General features: G+C 37.7%; 1 protein-coding gene across 4 annotated transcripts; it reads left to right on the top strand.

Moving 5' to 3' along the window:
- The first annotated feature begins 1,840 nt into the window (after window positions 1-1,840).
- On the top strand, window positions 1,841-13,235 carry FUS12 (proteasome family protein). Of its 4 annotated transcripts, none has more exons than XM_008788579.6 (12): window positions 1,841-2,177; window positions 2,491-2,583; window positions 5,625-5,703; window positions 6,207-6,447; window positions 6,574-6,648; window positions 6,728-6,862; window positions 11,308-11,495; window positions 11,606-11,674; window positions 11,772-11,862; window positions 11,959-12,093; window positions 12,747-12,859; window positions 12,941-13,235. In XM_008788579.6, the coding sequence occupies exons 1-12, from the start codon at window positions 2,168-2,170 to the stop codon at window positions 13,029-13,031; spliced, it is 1,320 nt and encodes a 439-aa protein (XP_008786801.1). In that variant the 5' UTR covers window positions 1,841-2,167; the 3' UTR covers window positions 13,032-13,235. The 4 variants fall into 4 exon arrangements, with proteins under 4 accessions (XP_008786801.1, XP_088566610.1, XP_008786802.1 ...); XM_088710484.2 differs by having other exon boundaries at window positions 2,006-2,177; window positions 5,625-5,825; XM_008788580.6 differs by having other exon boundaries at window positions 2,013-2,177; window positions 2,497-2,583.
- The last annotated feature ends 1,020 nt before the right edge of the window (window positions 13,236-14,255 follow it).

Genomic DNA, 14,255 nt, shown 5'->3' with positions numbered 1-14,255 from the left:
TCTGTTATATAATAGAGGAAGTTAATATCCATTCCTTTTTGTTACCAAATTTTAACACTCGGCTCTTTGATGATTAGCATTTAATTTTTAGTCCTGTACTGACATAGAATTTACACTCATTTATAATAGTTCTTTTACATGGTTATATTGTCTCTGCACATAGCTATATTTTTTCTGCGCTCGCGCTTGCTTATGTCTGTGTATACCCTCCTCTAGTGTCCTTCTATCTAACATATACATAGTCAATTGAACTGCTCAACTATGCCCTTAGAGGTGGATGTGTGAGTTGCTTGTGCATGTAGCCAATGCATATTGAAAACAACTCTTTGTATTGAGGTACAAGATGTTTAGGTTCTAGTTAGTCTTCCCCTCAATCCGTTTTTGTTGCTTATGGCATTCATTATTGTATATTTTATTTTATTTTATGCTATAAAAAAAAAGAGAAGATGGGGGGTGAGGAGAATCTCACCCGCGTAGCAATCCCCACTGGCCTCTTCCCGTTGGAGAATATTTGATGCAGGTAGAATATTTTTTACTCATACCCTCTCCACCCGTGGCAGAGTCCCACCAGTATGACAACTCTATCCCCGTATGAGTACGTCACACCAGCAACACCTAAGTAACAACAGATCGGATAGCGATTCCACCAAGCAAACCATACGAGAGAAAAAATCGTGAAATGGAAAGGCACCTTCATTGGAGCTTTAGAAGCCATGGCATATACTTTCTCAAAAATTCAATTGATGATGACTAACCAAGCATGTATATACATGAACACATTATGTATACAATGGGGTATCTCCTCAAAGGGCACACCACCACAACCTGCATGAACGAATTAGTGCATATTAATCATGCTAGATTATAATGATAATTAATAAAAGCTATCCTTATATTACAAAAAATAGTTAGGTAAAAGTTCAAATCAAAGTTGTTTGGCAACCAAAAATGTATGGTTTGAGCTCAATATATAAGCCATTGCCTACAAGTTTGGGCTAGGCCGATCTCAAATAATTTGTTTGCATGGTATAAGCTTGATTCAAACCAGATAAACAATTTGAAATAACTCAACTAAACTTGATTGATGAAGTGACTCATTTATATCTTAAATTTCACTTTAAAAAAAATAGTTATGTAGTCAACCAAGAAAAATTTAAGTCCCCATTTAATTTTCAATTTTTGTATCGCAAGCCATCCTTATCATACGCACAAGAAAAACAATGCACAAGATGCATGGTAAGTCATGTATAAGACTAGGTTGTGTAGAGATATCAGGTCCATGAGTTGCTGTGACAAGCATTTGGCTGTTTTTTTCTTTTTTTTTAGTACACAGCAATATGTGTATGGTACGACCAACAAAGCCAGAATAGACGTTTTTTCTTCCGCTGAGACGGGCATATCATACATCAATGGTACGAATACATCAAATATAATCGGTAAAGAAAAGATCCCGAAATGCATCAGACATCGCATCCTTCCCAACTTATAGAATGCCTCCTGAGTGACTTTCTACATATGCCGCCATCCAGTCCGTCGCCCCATTAGCCTTATGATATAATGCATATCCTTTCTCACCATCAATCAAATATCACAGAGCAGGAGATGAACTTCTCCATCACTGCTCGGAGCCCTTTGGATCTAGATGGTCACCGTGGCCGAATCATCCTTCGAGAGAATGGAGTTCGTCCGAAGTACATGCCGTGCATAATGCAATCTCATCCAAATCGTCGGTAATTCTACTTCTAGAACCGAGTTGCCGAAGATGCCACTACACTCGAACTCGGCCCTGATAACAAAATCGGAATAAGCGTTTAGCTTCGGATGCTAATTTTTCGAGTTCAGAGCTACATTTTTCAAGCTCAGTTCCATCCATCACAGCACAACTGGGGGACGGTGGAGGTTTGTTTGATTTCAGGAGACGGCATTCATGGCGTGACTCATGCACGTGTGTCGCACGTGATCCTCCCCGTTAGCCTTCTAAACATCCCTCCGAGTTCCGTCCCCCACTTCGCACCGCCCCGCCTCTCCCCCTTTTATTCTCTCTCTCACTCTCTCTCTTTCTCGCCTCCAAGCTCTAGAAGAACGCGACCGTCGGAGATCTCGAGATCGTTACTTCCTTCTCGACTCTCTAGTTCTCGTGTGGCGGTAGGGGCGCTATTCTCCAGCCATGGGTTCCGGTAAGGGATCTTTCCCTCGTTAACATCATCCCCAGTTTTCTCGAGAAACCCTAGCATCTTCGATCCTCTTGGAATCGCTCGATTCAGTTCATCTCATAGAAATCTTTCTCGATGTCAATTATTTATCACCGGTTAGGGTTTTGCTATCCTTGTCTTTTCCTTTTACTGTGAAGCTTGTTATAGAACTGGCACTTATAATTATATCTACGTCTATGTCGAACCCTAATCTCGCAGTGATGGTTGCTGTCCGTTTTTTAATTTTGAAATTTAATCGTGGTGATTGTTGTGACGTTTGTGTTGGTTGCGGTTTTAGATGCAGATATGGAGGACTATGGGTTCGAGTACTCAGATGATGAACCCGAGGAGCAGGATGTCGATATCGAGAACCAGTACTACAATTCTAAAGGTTGTTATATTTGTGCTTAAAATGGTGTTCTTATTTCGTTTTTCACTTCCATCTTGTTTCCCATGCTACATTATTTTTTGCCATTATCAGATGCTGATATTTTTAATGTCTTTGCATTTAGTGGCTATTGTTTTCTTTTTCCTTCATTGTTCTCGCTGGAGAGTACTCATGTTATTTTAGCAGAGAAGGTTTTAGAAAGATTTTTTTTTTTTGCAAATTAAAGTTTTGCAATATATAGGATCAAGGTCGAGGGTGTTTAATGTGGTTGTCTGCATTCTGTGAAATATCTGAATAACCAAAAGGCCTCCAAAAAGCCCCCACTCTCATTCACTGTTACAATCAATTTTGTTGTCCTCTTTGTCCTGATTATAGTTCTATCTTATTGTATTTGTACCATTTTTAGATATTTGTGATTGCAATTATTCGATATGTTGTTTTCCTTTAGAATCTTTTTCATTTTGTCGAGTGCTCCTCATTCATCAGCATGTCTTGATATCTTAATTTGTTTTCCTATAGTTATTTTTATTTTTCATCATTTTTCTTGCTTATTCATACTTATAGCTGAACATCTGCCCTTGGTAGATTCACCCTAAAGTCTGCCTTTTTGTCCATAAGTTATTGTGCAGATTCTATTTTAACATACTGGCTGAAATTGACTCTCCTATATTGTCATCATTTTGAGTCTGTTTCTTTTAGTTTCTCTGAATGTCCAAAAACTAGCAACTTTTGCTTGCTCTTGGAGGAATACAAAATGAGTCGACACATGATTTATGATGTGTTCATGTGGTCAAACATTATGGTGTAATTTAGTCTTGTAATAAATTGGTTGCATGGGCAATTTATAGCCTTATTCCAGCTAGTTGGCACTCATCTGCACTTGGGAGAGGTCTAGGATTCAAACTCTAGTGGGTGGTGTCCCCACCATGTTACTCAAAAAAATAAAGTAGGCATGTGCCTTGCATGCTTGAGGAAAAAAATTACATATTAGTAATTAAGCTTAGCAAGATGTTTCAAATGTTTCAATTATATTTTGAATCAATTTCATAAATTTAACTTAATCTTAATGAACTGGTCTCTTCTGTCATTTGATGCAAAAGAACCTTTCTTTTGCTGATCAGTACCATGTACTGATATTCAAGGAATTTCCTATTCATGATGGAAATATGTCTTCATATATATATATATATATTTATATGTATGTATATATGTCAGTAGAGTTGGGAATAGGTCCCGGAGCATGTGCAAGTGTAGGTGTGGGGTAGCAAATATTTGAGAAACACATGAAGTAAGCAAGTGCTTAGGAAGCAGGTGCGAGTTTGAGATTTTGAGAAGATTCGGAAGTGGGTGCGTCGCCCTATGTAGAAGATTCCAGCTACTAAGATAAGGACTGTCAAAACACAAAAGAGGCATATAATTATAGGTCGGGTTTCTTGGTGTCTATTCATGGGTACTCAAAAATGTCTCAACTTCTTTAGTTTTCCAACTGAGTAGATATGGTTGCAAGTGGATCCAATAATCCTTATTTGGCCATATGTGACCATTGGTTGATCTGCTGTATGATGACAGCAAAATCGGACATGATGTTAGTGTATTGATTTCTAGAAGGCTGGGTTTTTCTATAATAGTTTGAAGGAGAACTAAAGACAACTTAAAATTGCTGAGTCAGCAAGTTCCTAGAAATCTTACCATCATCTAGCTTGGACATGCTTGAGCTTCTTTAGACTTTGTTTACCACCTTGAGTAAAGGTACCACATAATAAATCTTGAAGAGGTGTAAAAGCGATAGAGGATGTCAAAGGTTACTAAAATCATCATGGTAAGTACATGACGTTGTTACATGGTATCTGGTCGAGAATTTGGTTCACTTGGGCAGCCATAATATATGTATAAGAGATGTGAGAGTGGCAGTTAGCATATGTAATAAATGAGGTATTAAATTAACTAAAAGTGAGCTATGTGGTTAGTGCTATCAAAATTTATTAAATCCTTTATGTTGCATATCTGACCTTGTATTGCGGTATTTACTTAATGATCATCAGAAACTATGCAATAAACATGGATTCCATATTGTCAATCTTATCGTGACCTCTATTTGGGTTAGCTATATGAATCTAAGGGGTTTAAATAATTCATGGATCTTTGTGAATGTTTTATGACCATAGATTGATATCTTTTATGACCATAGATTGACATTAACTATTAATAACTTGGCACTGAGTTCCTAACCAACAACAACCTTGGGTAATGAAGCTTAACTGCCTTGAGACCTTGAAAGCCTTGCATGGCTTTGGATATGTGGATATCTTAACTGGAAATAATAAAATTCAAGGGCATCAAAACAATGATAAGTGTCAATTGATGTTTAAAATTTCGATTGAGATTCATACCCAAGTTTTAGTGGAGATCTTTAAAGTTACATTTATAGGTTTTTTTCACATATTTCATGTTCAACAATCCGGAGAAGGACTATAGTATCACATTTTCTTATCCTATCTATATGAATATATCAATATCACAGTATTTTTTTTTTCTGGATAGTGCTTTAAGCTGTATTTTTTTTGTTGCAGTGACCTGAGTTAGTCTGTTAATGAGATGCATGATTAATCTAAATGTTCATAAATAGAAAATATTGAGTCATGTTTTGCTGGTCTTTCTATCAATCCGAAGATCCTGGTTTAGGTGTGAACATATTTTTCAGCAATTAAGACCTTATATTTCGTGGACTAGAAGGTGCTTAGGTAACTCTTGCCATATATTGGTTTATTTTCCTCTACCTCAAAGTGTTGCAAATGGAGCTAAGTGATTTTTACCATTGTTAGTTCTGTGTGCATATCTGATGCCTCTTGAAATTACATATTTATTGCAAAATCATGTTGCCATTTATTTATTTATAATGGATTATGTGTAAGTCAAGATTATGGAACACACTATTTAAAAATCAATGTAGTGCTTCATTCTTTGCACATGTGGCTTTTTTTAAAGTTAATGTGAGATTTTTGTCCACATCTGCCTTTATGTATCCTACATATAATCTTGTACAGGTTTAGTAGAAACAGATCCAGAGGGAGCACTTGCTGGTTTTGCTGAAGTAGTTCGTATGGAACCTGAGAAAGCAGAATGGTGAGCACTGTAGAATGTTATTCGTGATCCCAGGTTCTAACTGATGTAAGATCAACCGCAATGATGGAAGCATGTTTAGGATCTTATTTGGACTTATCGCTCTTGCCTCAGCAACAGCATATGTATGATGCCTTTTATCAATCAGGAATTCTTATTGTCACATTTGCGTGCATGTGTGCATATACCAAAGCCGTGCACTCTGATGCAACACGAACTTTACCTGAAGTTCATCTTTCTCTTGTTTATAATTTGCCTCTATCTGGATATGTACTTCTCTTCCATTTCATCAAGAAATTTGACTCTGACCAGGTTCACATTCCATGTATTCTTGAGCATGTATGAATAATGAAATATTGTTTTTATCAATAATCTGCTAATGATTTGGTGGGTGATAAAATATTGATGCTGGAAAGATCTTTTTCTTCTTTGGTCAAAAAAAAAATCAATACATTATTAGTAACGCTGTTTGCTTAGTTGGCAACTTTCTTACCCTTATCAACCAGGGGATTCAAAGCTCTAAAGCAGACTGTCAAACTCTACTATCGACTGGGGAGGTATAAAGAGATGATGGAGGCATACAGGGTGATGTTGACATACATCAAATCAGCTGTTACACGTAACTACAGCGAAAAATGCATAAACAACATAATGGATTTTGTTTCTGGCTCAGCAAGCCAGAATTTCAGTCTTTTGCAAGAGTTCTATCAGACTACACTGAAGGCTCTTGAAGAGGCAAAGAATGAGGTTAGGAGTCATTTTGTACTTTCCAAAAGCTTATACCTTTCTCACACAAACACATGTTAGAGAGGCTCTCAGATGAACTTATCAGGGTTTAATGTATTTCTTATTTTGTACCTGAATTCTATGCAGAGACTATGGTTTAAGACAAATCTTAAACTATGTAAAATTTGGTTTGATATGGGTGAATATGGACGGATGAACAAGGTATTGTTATAGTTTTTATATCTTCCATATCTTTCTCAATATTGCATAGTTTGAGTACTTGTTCCTTGGGAACACCCAGATATTGAAGGAACTTCACAAATCTTGTCGAAAAGAGGATGGCACTGATGATCATAAGAAGGGCACCCAGCTTCTGGAAGTTTATGCTATTGAGATTCAGATGTACACTGAAACAAAGAACAACAAAAAACTCAAGGTAAGATAAACTGTAGTGCCACTCAACCAGTTTGATTTTTTGTTTTTTTTGTTTTTTAAATTTGCATTCACTCAATGGCCATTTCCCTTGGCTATTACTGTTCTAGAATGCAAATGACTCAAAGTGCGTAGATCATCATTTGTTACATGATCCCTTCCGTATGAGATGTAATTTTTGCTTGCTAGATATGAGCTTGAATAGAAATGCTATTTAGTGGATAGTAAATATCCTTATTGGTGTATTAACTAAATATTTTGGACCACTGATTCATATAAGATTCCTTGATTAAATTTCTTTAGGAACGTAATAATGCAATTTGATCATATACTACTTCTGAATCATGGTTCTCCAGTTTGATGCTTTAACAAAATTCTTCTTTTGATTCATCTCTATCATTATATACTATCACGTCTTTATCTAGAATGTTCTTTATGTTAGTTGAGTTGCACTTTTGTGAGGAAAAAAATGATTTGGTACCTCCTCAACCTTTTCCTGTAATGATTGGCGAGTTGCAGTTAAATTGCCAGCACTGATGAAATTCAGATCCTTCTAATATGACTTCCTATACAGAAAAGCACCTGATGTATTGCATTTGGAACAAGCATGATGGTTCCAAATAGTATGCATGCAGATCAAATGCTGTCAAAATATAACATATTGTGTTGGAAACTGACAAGCACAAAGTATGAAAATATATGCCCAAAGATATGCTAGTGACTAAGATAAGTGAGGTGAACCCCTTTTTTAATTCAAGACCTCTTCTGATTGCATTATAGTGATAAACAAACTTTAATTGATTGAGCAGAAGATTTGCTCCAATGCAAATGTAGCATCTTAGGGCCTGTTTGGCATCATAGTTGTCTTTGTGCTTGCTTGATCAGTGAAATATCGTACAGAGATTGATGTTGAAAATAACATTTGTGCAAAACTTCTGCTATCCCCTGTTTTTATTTTCTCCTTTTTTTGAAATCAATGAATCTTTGCTATCAAAATCTCTAATGATTTTAGAAGCAATTTGAAAAAAAAAAGATTATTTAGACACCCCCTCAGCTTAGGGTCAGTTTCACTTAGTATCTCTTGAGTTTTAAAAGTTTTAAAGTAGTCCTTCAACTTAGTTAAGTGGTTCAATGTGGTCCCGTCGTCCATCTTTATTTACTTGGGCTTACGGGATTCTATCACGTGATAGTCGCATAGACTTTTAGGACTGAAATGCCCTTGTGAGGAGTGGTTTAGATGGAGAAGGGATGAGGACACGGCTGAGTTGAGAGGGGAGGTGATGGTGCTCGGGTCCAAGTTCGATGGAAAGGAGGGATGAGGAAGATGATGGAGTTTAGTTCGGAGAAGGACGTGTTGGAAGAGGAGGAGGTGGTGGGAGTGGATGGAGCTCGGGTGGAGTTAGGTTAGATAGAGAGGAGGGATGGAGAGAAGGGATGGCAGCAGAGTTTAGAGAGGAGGAGGTGTTGGAAGTGGAGGCGTTGGGAGTGAGGAAGGCTGAGAAGAAAAGGAGAGGGCATTTTTTGATAAATAAGCCATTCTAGTGAGAGCAAAATTGTCCTTTGTCATGATGTTTTAATAGCGTTGGCCTGGATGGGGCCCGGGATTATATTGGATCACTTAACTAACTTCACGAATCGTTTTGAAACCTTTTAAACTCTAGGAGTACTAAGTGAGACTGGTCCTAAGTTGAGGAGGTGCTTAAGTAATTTTCCTTTAAAAAAAACAAAGGTTTTCATTATACATGTTAAGTCTAGTTCTTTTTTCTTCTTAGGTTTCTGAAAACAAAAATAGAAAACGAGAGTAAATACCAAATGGGGCCTCAATTAATCAAGTTTATTTGCTGGTATACGCAACTTGTGCATATAGCAATTTGCTATTTAAAGAATCTACTTGTGTACTGAAGTTGCATAAATTTAAGTTAAATAATTGAAGGCAGACAATGAATTCAATTACAAAGCTAAAGCTGTAAAATATAACTTGCTCTAAAATACTACAATTTTGACAGAGGGTAATATATATGCATGAATTGCACAATCATTGGATAAATGATGCAAAGCAAGAAAAGTACTGGCTCTAACGTCGAATGTCATCAATGGTCTTACGTGGAATGATCTGAGACTTGCTTGTCTCAAAGATGCACCAACAGTATTCGGGCATAATAGCTGTGAAGGAGAATAAATGAGAATGCCTCTTAGATTAAATGCTCAATTAAATTCCTTTCTACCTCCAATCTTTTGAGCCTAGTCCCCTCTAATCTTGAGTAAAATTTTAGATGAGTGTTGGAAATCAAACTTGTCCAAGTAAAATGATGTAGTTATTGGAAGCTTCTAGTTATATACAAGTCTGTTCATATAGGATACTAAGTTGCACTGCCTTGCATGGCGATTTTTCTCCAACACAATGTAAGATGATGCAATAGCTACTCACCTATATAATTTGGTATATGACAAGCTCTTCTTGTAATATGAGGGTAACTGTATGTGAAAGTACATATTCTATGGCATGGCATGATGCTGATTGACCCTTAATTCTTGATATGTTATACATGGCACTTAAATTCTTGGTTTATTATGTATTGATTCTTAAATAATCGATATGCATTGGGTCTTTGTTCATGCATATGAAGTTTCTCAGTTACAGTGGCTTTCACTATTTTTTGGGGCATTTGTTTTGTCTTGTCTTACTTTTAGGCAATTCTAGGCTGTTTAGGCTCTCTTTGAGCTCGAAATATAAATGACCTGAGCTCAAGCTAGGTTCAGCTCATTTGGTTTTAGCTCAATGTAGTTTGAAATTCTTTTTATAATAAAATAATACAAATATTATAAATACAAATTGAACAAATAATATACATTATGGATGTAATATGTTGAAAATATTATTAGCTGTCAAATTTTAATTCGGTGGTTGAATCACTTAGTTATTATTCGGTCATTGGATCAAAATCCAACAGTTGATCTTTAGAGTCAGTTACAGCCAAGAAGCCTAAGGTTCTCTTACTCACGCCTCCACAAATACTCAATCCCCCTCTCTTCCTCCCTTGTTGGTCGCCTCCACATCCTTCCTCCAATCCTTTCCTCTCCCCCTTCATTCTTGATTGAGATTAGTTGGAGATTTCATGGTCTCCAATGGCATAAACTAATTGTGTTCCATTAGGTCTCCAACCTAGGAGAGATTTTGGTCGCAGATCCGATGGTGTTTGGGCTCGAGAAGTTGGGGTCCTTCAGGGGTCTCCTAGATCTCCCCTTCATGGCCCTCTCCTTTACCTTTGTTCCCAAGCCGCATGGTCTCCACCACCACATTCTCCTCTACTGCTGTCTCCATGCTCCTGCATGTACTCAGCCACTGGCCACAAGGCTTCATCCCTCAACATCATGGTCCTGGATATCTATTTATCTCATCAAGCACAATGAGGGTGGTTTCAAGCAACATTGCTCATTGATGTTCACAAGGAGCAGCTGTGGGCAATGAGCTTAGATGAGTTGAGCAAGCTTGAGCTCTGCTTGATTTAGTTTTCGAGCTTGAACGAGCTGAGCTCAAGCTTGCTTGATTATATTTGAGCTGAGCTGGAGCTCCTCCTTTAAAATTTTGAGCCAGGCTCGAACAAAGTCTACCTCACTTCTGTTCGGTTCTTTTACACCCCTAGTCATAAAACTATAACATGTATGTCTTTGACTTTCTTAATTAAAAAGAAGAGGTAACAAGCATTGATAGTTGTTGTAATGAATAAGTCTCTGTGGAGTTTTCTCTTTTCTTCAAAAGAAGATTATTGCATTATTAATTTACCATCAATTATGGTGCCTCTTCTTTGCTCTCAGTGAAGAAATGGGTGGGGGGATATTTTGTCCAATAAACAGAGCGACCCCTCTCACTTGTCTTCATCCTTTGTTCCTCCATGGTTGCTTCCCCCCGGCCTAGCCTCACTTCCGTCCTGAAGTGTCCAATCCACCAATCCTTCAGCGGTAAGGGAAACAAGAAAGGTCCACGCCGGAGGTTGGTGGCTGCATAAGCAAGGAGTTGTTGGAGCTCCTAAACTCAATTTTGCTGTACATCAGTTAGAATCACATGTGCAGCATTTTTACTAATCATTTGTCTTCTTCATGCATCCGAAATATGGATTATTATGTAGCGTGTTTCATGGACCCAAAATTGATTTCCTTCCACAGCAATTAGAACCAAATGTTTCAGTGGAAATATAATTGCGAAGTGCATAGCCAAGCACAGACACCACATGCAGACATGCAGGGTGGGTGGAGGTATTTATGTGTGGTGCATTTATCTTAGGCGATCAAAGACATAAATGAAAAATGATCAATAATCTGTTCAATTCTAAGTGGAATTTATTCAATGTTGAAGCTTGTTTATGTACTCTTTACATCTTCTCATTATCTTAATGTTACTTTTGGAGAACCAGTTCACAGGAGCTCATCTAACAATATGGTTAATGACAGCAATTGTACCAGAAGGCCCTTTCAATAAAATCAGCAATACCACATCCGCGAATCATGGGGATAATCCATGAATGTGGTGGGAAAATGCACATGGCTGAACGACAGTGGGCTGAAGCCGCCACTGATTTCTTTGAAGCATTCAAGAACTATGATGAAGCTGGGAATCAACGTCGTATCCAATGCCTCAAGTATATAGATACCAAATCCATTTCTTCATTTACTTGAGATCAAATGTATCTTATCAGTTGTTTTGACTTTTCTCTCATTCTTCCACATGTCATTTGTCTTTTAACATCAGGTATTTGGTCCTGGCCAACATGTTGATGGAATCTGAAGTGAATCCATTTGATGGGCAAGAGGCCAAGCCGTAAGTCATCACTAGAACATTGTTTTACTTCGGTAGGTTAATAATATCTGGACAGTTGCTTCCTACCCTGTTAATAATACTTCATCCTTCTGAACAGATACAAAAATGACCCTGAAATCTTAGCAATGACAAACCTCATTGCAGCATATCAGCGAAATGAGATACTTGAGTTTGAAAAAATCTTGAAGGTTGATATCCATTAAAATTTATGGTTTTCTAGTAGCTGGATTTCAATGTTACGATGTTATATTTACTGTCAAATGGACATTGTTGTGATGTTGCAGAGCAATAGAAGAACTATTATGGATGATCCTTTCATCCGCAACTACATTGAGGATCTGTTGAAGAACATCAGAACTCAAGTTCTACTTAAGCTCATTAAGCCGTATACTAGAATCCGTATCCCTTTCATTTCAAAGGTGATTCTCTTGACCCATTTTATTGGTCCTTCTGTCATTTTTCTGCTACCTATTCTATATGTCGTATTGGTTTCGAAAAAAAAAAGATGGTGCTTCTGTGCTGATAAAGCTTGTCCCTTTTTTTTGGGCCTTCTAAACATGCACACTTAATGTAGATTTGCGATAAGCTGTTAGCCATTCTGCTTTTTTTTTTTTTTTTTTTACGTGTCATTTTTCTTGAACATATGAAGCAAGATATCATGGTATTTTCCAAACCCACAAATCAGACTGTTTCTGGGTTTCCGAAATTTCAGTTGGGACTTCGGTAGAAATCCCCCTTTCTCCCCATTCTTGAGTGGTTACAACGAAGCCTTTTTACCTTGATTCAGCCTAATTCCCCAAAGATGTCTCAAGTTTGCAAATGAAGTGAAATATCAGGTTAAGGCTGGATCAGGCCATCTTGAGTCAGTATTAGATTGTGTTCCAGGGAGACATAAGACTGTTGTTGAGTTACTAATCCTTAGGAGGCACTCGGAAATGCTTTCAAAGATTAATGATTGTTTTCTATATTTGTTCTCTGGTTTGGTTTAAGAGTTGGACCATGCCTGGACCTAACCCTTGTCTAACCGAGCAAAATTTGTCTTGTTAAATTAACATTGGATTTGAATGTCCAGGAACTGAACGTGCCAGAGAAAGATGTTGAGCAGCTCTTGGTCTCCTTGATTCTCGATAACCGTATTCAGGGTCACATTGACCAAGTCAACAGGCTATTGGAGCGTAGTGACAGGTCATCATTTGGTGTGGCTATATTTTACACTCCCATTGGCGGAGTCTCAAACCTAACATCCTTTGTGAATGCATTCTGCAGGTCAAAAGGAACCAAGAAGTATACTGCTATAGATAAATGGAATACTCAACTCCGGTCCCTGTACCAAACCATAAGCAACAGAGTGGGCTGAGATCCAGAATTTACTTGTGTTAAGAAAGCAATTTTTTGTGACATTACTGGATTTTATTTTCTTGATGTAGAAACCTTCCTTGGAATGTTTTCTGCCCTCTCTGGGTTGCCATATGTGGATAGATGGCGAGATTTTCACCTCTAAAGGATCTTGTTATGTTCATGTGCAGCGGGTTAAAGGGTTATTATAGACACCATTCTTCTATTTGTATGATGTCACTATCAACCATTTGTGCTGGAGGTGTGCTAAACTACTTTCTCGAGTTCTGAGCATGGTACATTGTACCATCCGAACTGGACGATATGGGGCATACTGTATCGGTTTGGTACCGGTATCGATATGGATGTTGGTACACCAAAAAAATTTCATATTGTATCTTATCGATACCGTGCTAGTATGGCACTGGTATGAAATCTGGTACTGAAACAGCGAATCTTAGTTCTGGGTGTAATGAATAAAATTCAGCGGCGGTAATATATGGCTAGAACATTTGGAAGGTTTTTGGAGCTCTGTAATCTATACTGTTTGGATGACTTTAGCTATTCTTTGTTTTATATATGTCTGTATTTGTGGTTCTGTCTTGTTGGATGCCATGTCAAATCCAACCATCTGAGGTCGATGGTTAAATCAACATGGTAGATCCCATTTTGTGGCTGCTTTTCTTGCTGCTATAATGCTGGACCTAATTTGTGGCTAATCATTCATTTGTCACGCGTTTCTATTGCTTGACAGCTCCACCTTCTAGGCTCGATGAAGACGCTTATCAAACTCTACTGGTCTGCCGAGAGGCAATATAGCATTCATTTGACGATGTTAACAAGATGGTGCTCTGCATGCTGTCAAGATCCTCGTATTAAACTTTGCTGAATTTTTTGTCAATATGTTACTTCCCTTTTTTTTCCGGTTGATTCATATTTGGTTATGGAGTGACAGCTTAGGCTGATTAGATCCACTCAGTTACGCTCTGCTCTCATGATACATTATCATACGTGCATTTCAAAACCTTTCCGGTATTGCCTTTTCTTCGGATTGGCGGCTGGGGATGCAAAATTTTGTCTGACCTGCCTGGATGACATATATCTTGTCGGAAAAACACAGTTCCATACACACACAAAAAAAAAGAAAATTGTAGTCTATTAGGCTTTATAACTAGGCCATAGTCGAATCACATTTAGATCCGTACGTTCAGATGGTCTTAGTGTAGAGCATCAAAAATGGGAGACA

Source organism: Phoenix dactylifera, chromosome 14 (assembly GCF_051530095.1).
Source record: "Phoenix dactylifera cultivar Ajwa chromosome 14, Ajwa_hap1_PhDact_Kaust_v1.1, whole genome shotgun sequence".
Classification (NCBI taxonomy): domain Eukaryota; kingdom Viridiplantae; phylum Streptophyta; class Magnoliopsida; order Arecales; family Arecaceae; genus Phoenix; species Phoenix dactylifera.
The sequence above is the reverse complement of the archived record's forward strand: the minus strand, read 5'-3'. Positions and strand labels throughout refer to the sequence as shown.

Excerpts from the sequence above, each read along its gene's own strand:
- FUS12 (XM_008788579.6), top strand. Across the intron at positions 2,584-5,624 it reads CCAGTACTACAATTCTAAAG|GTTTAGTAGAAACAGATCCA; the intron begins GTTGTTATATTT and ends AATCTTGTACAG. Across the intron at positions 11,863-11,958 it reads AGTTTGAAAAAATCTTGAAG|AGCAATAGAAGAACTATTAT; the intron begins GTTGATATCCAT and ends GTGATGTTGCAG.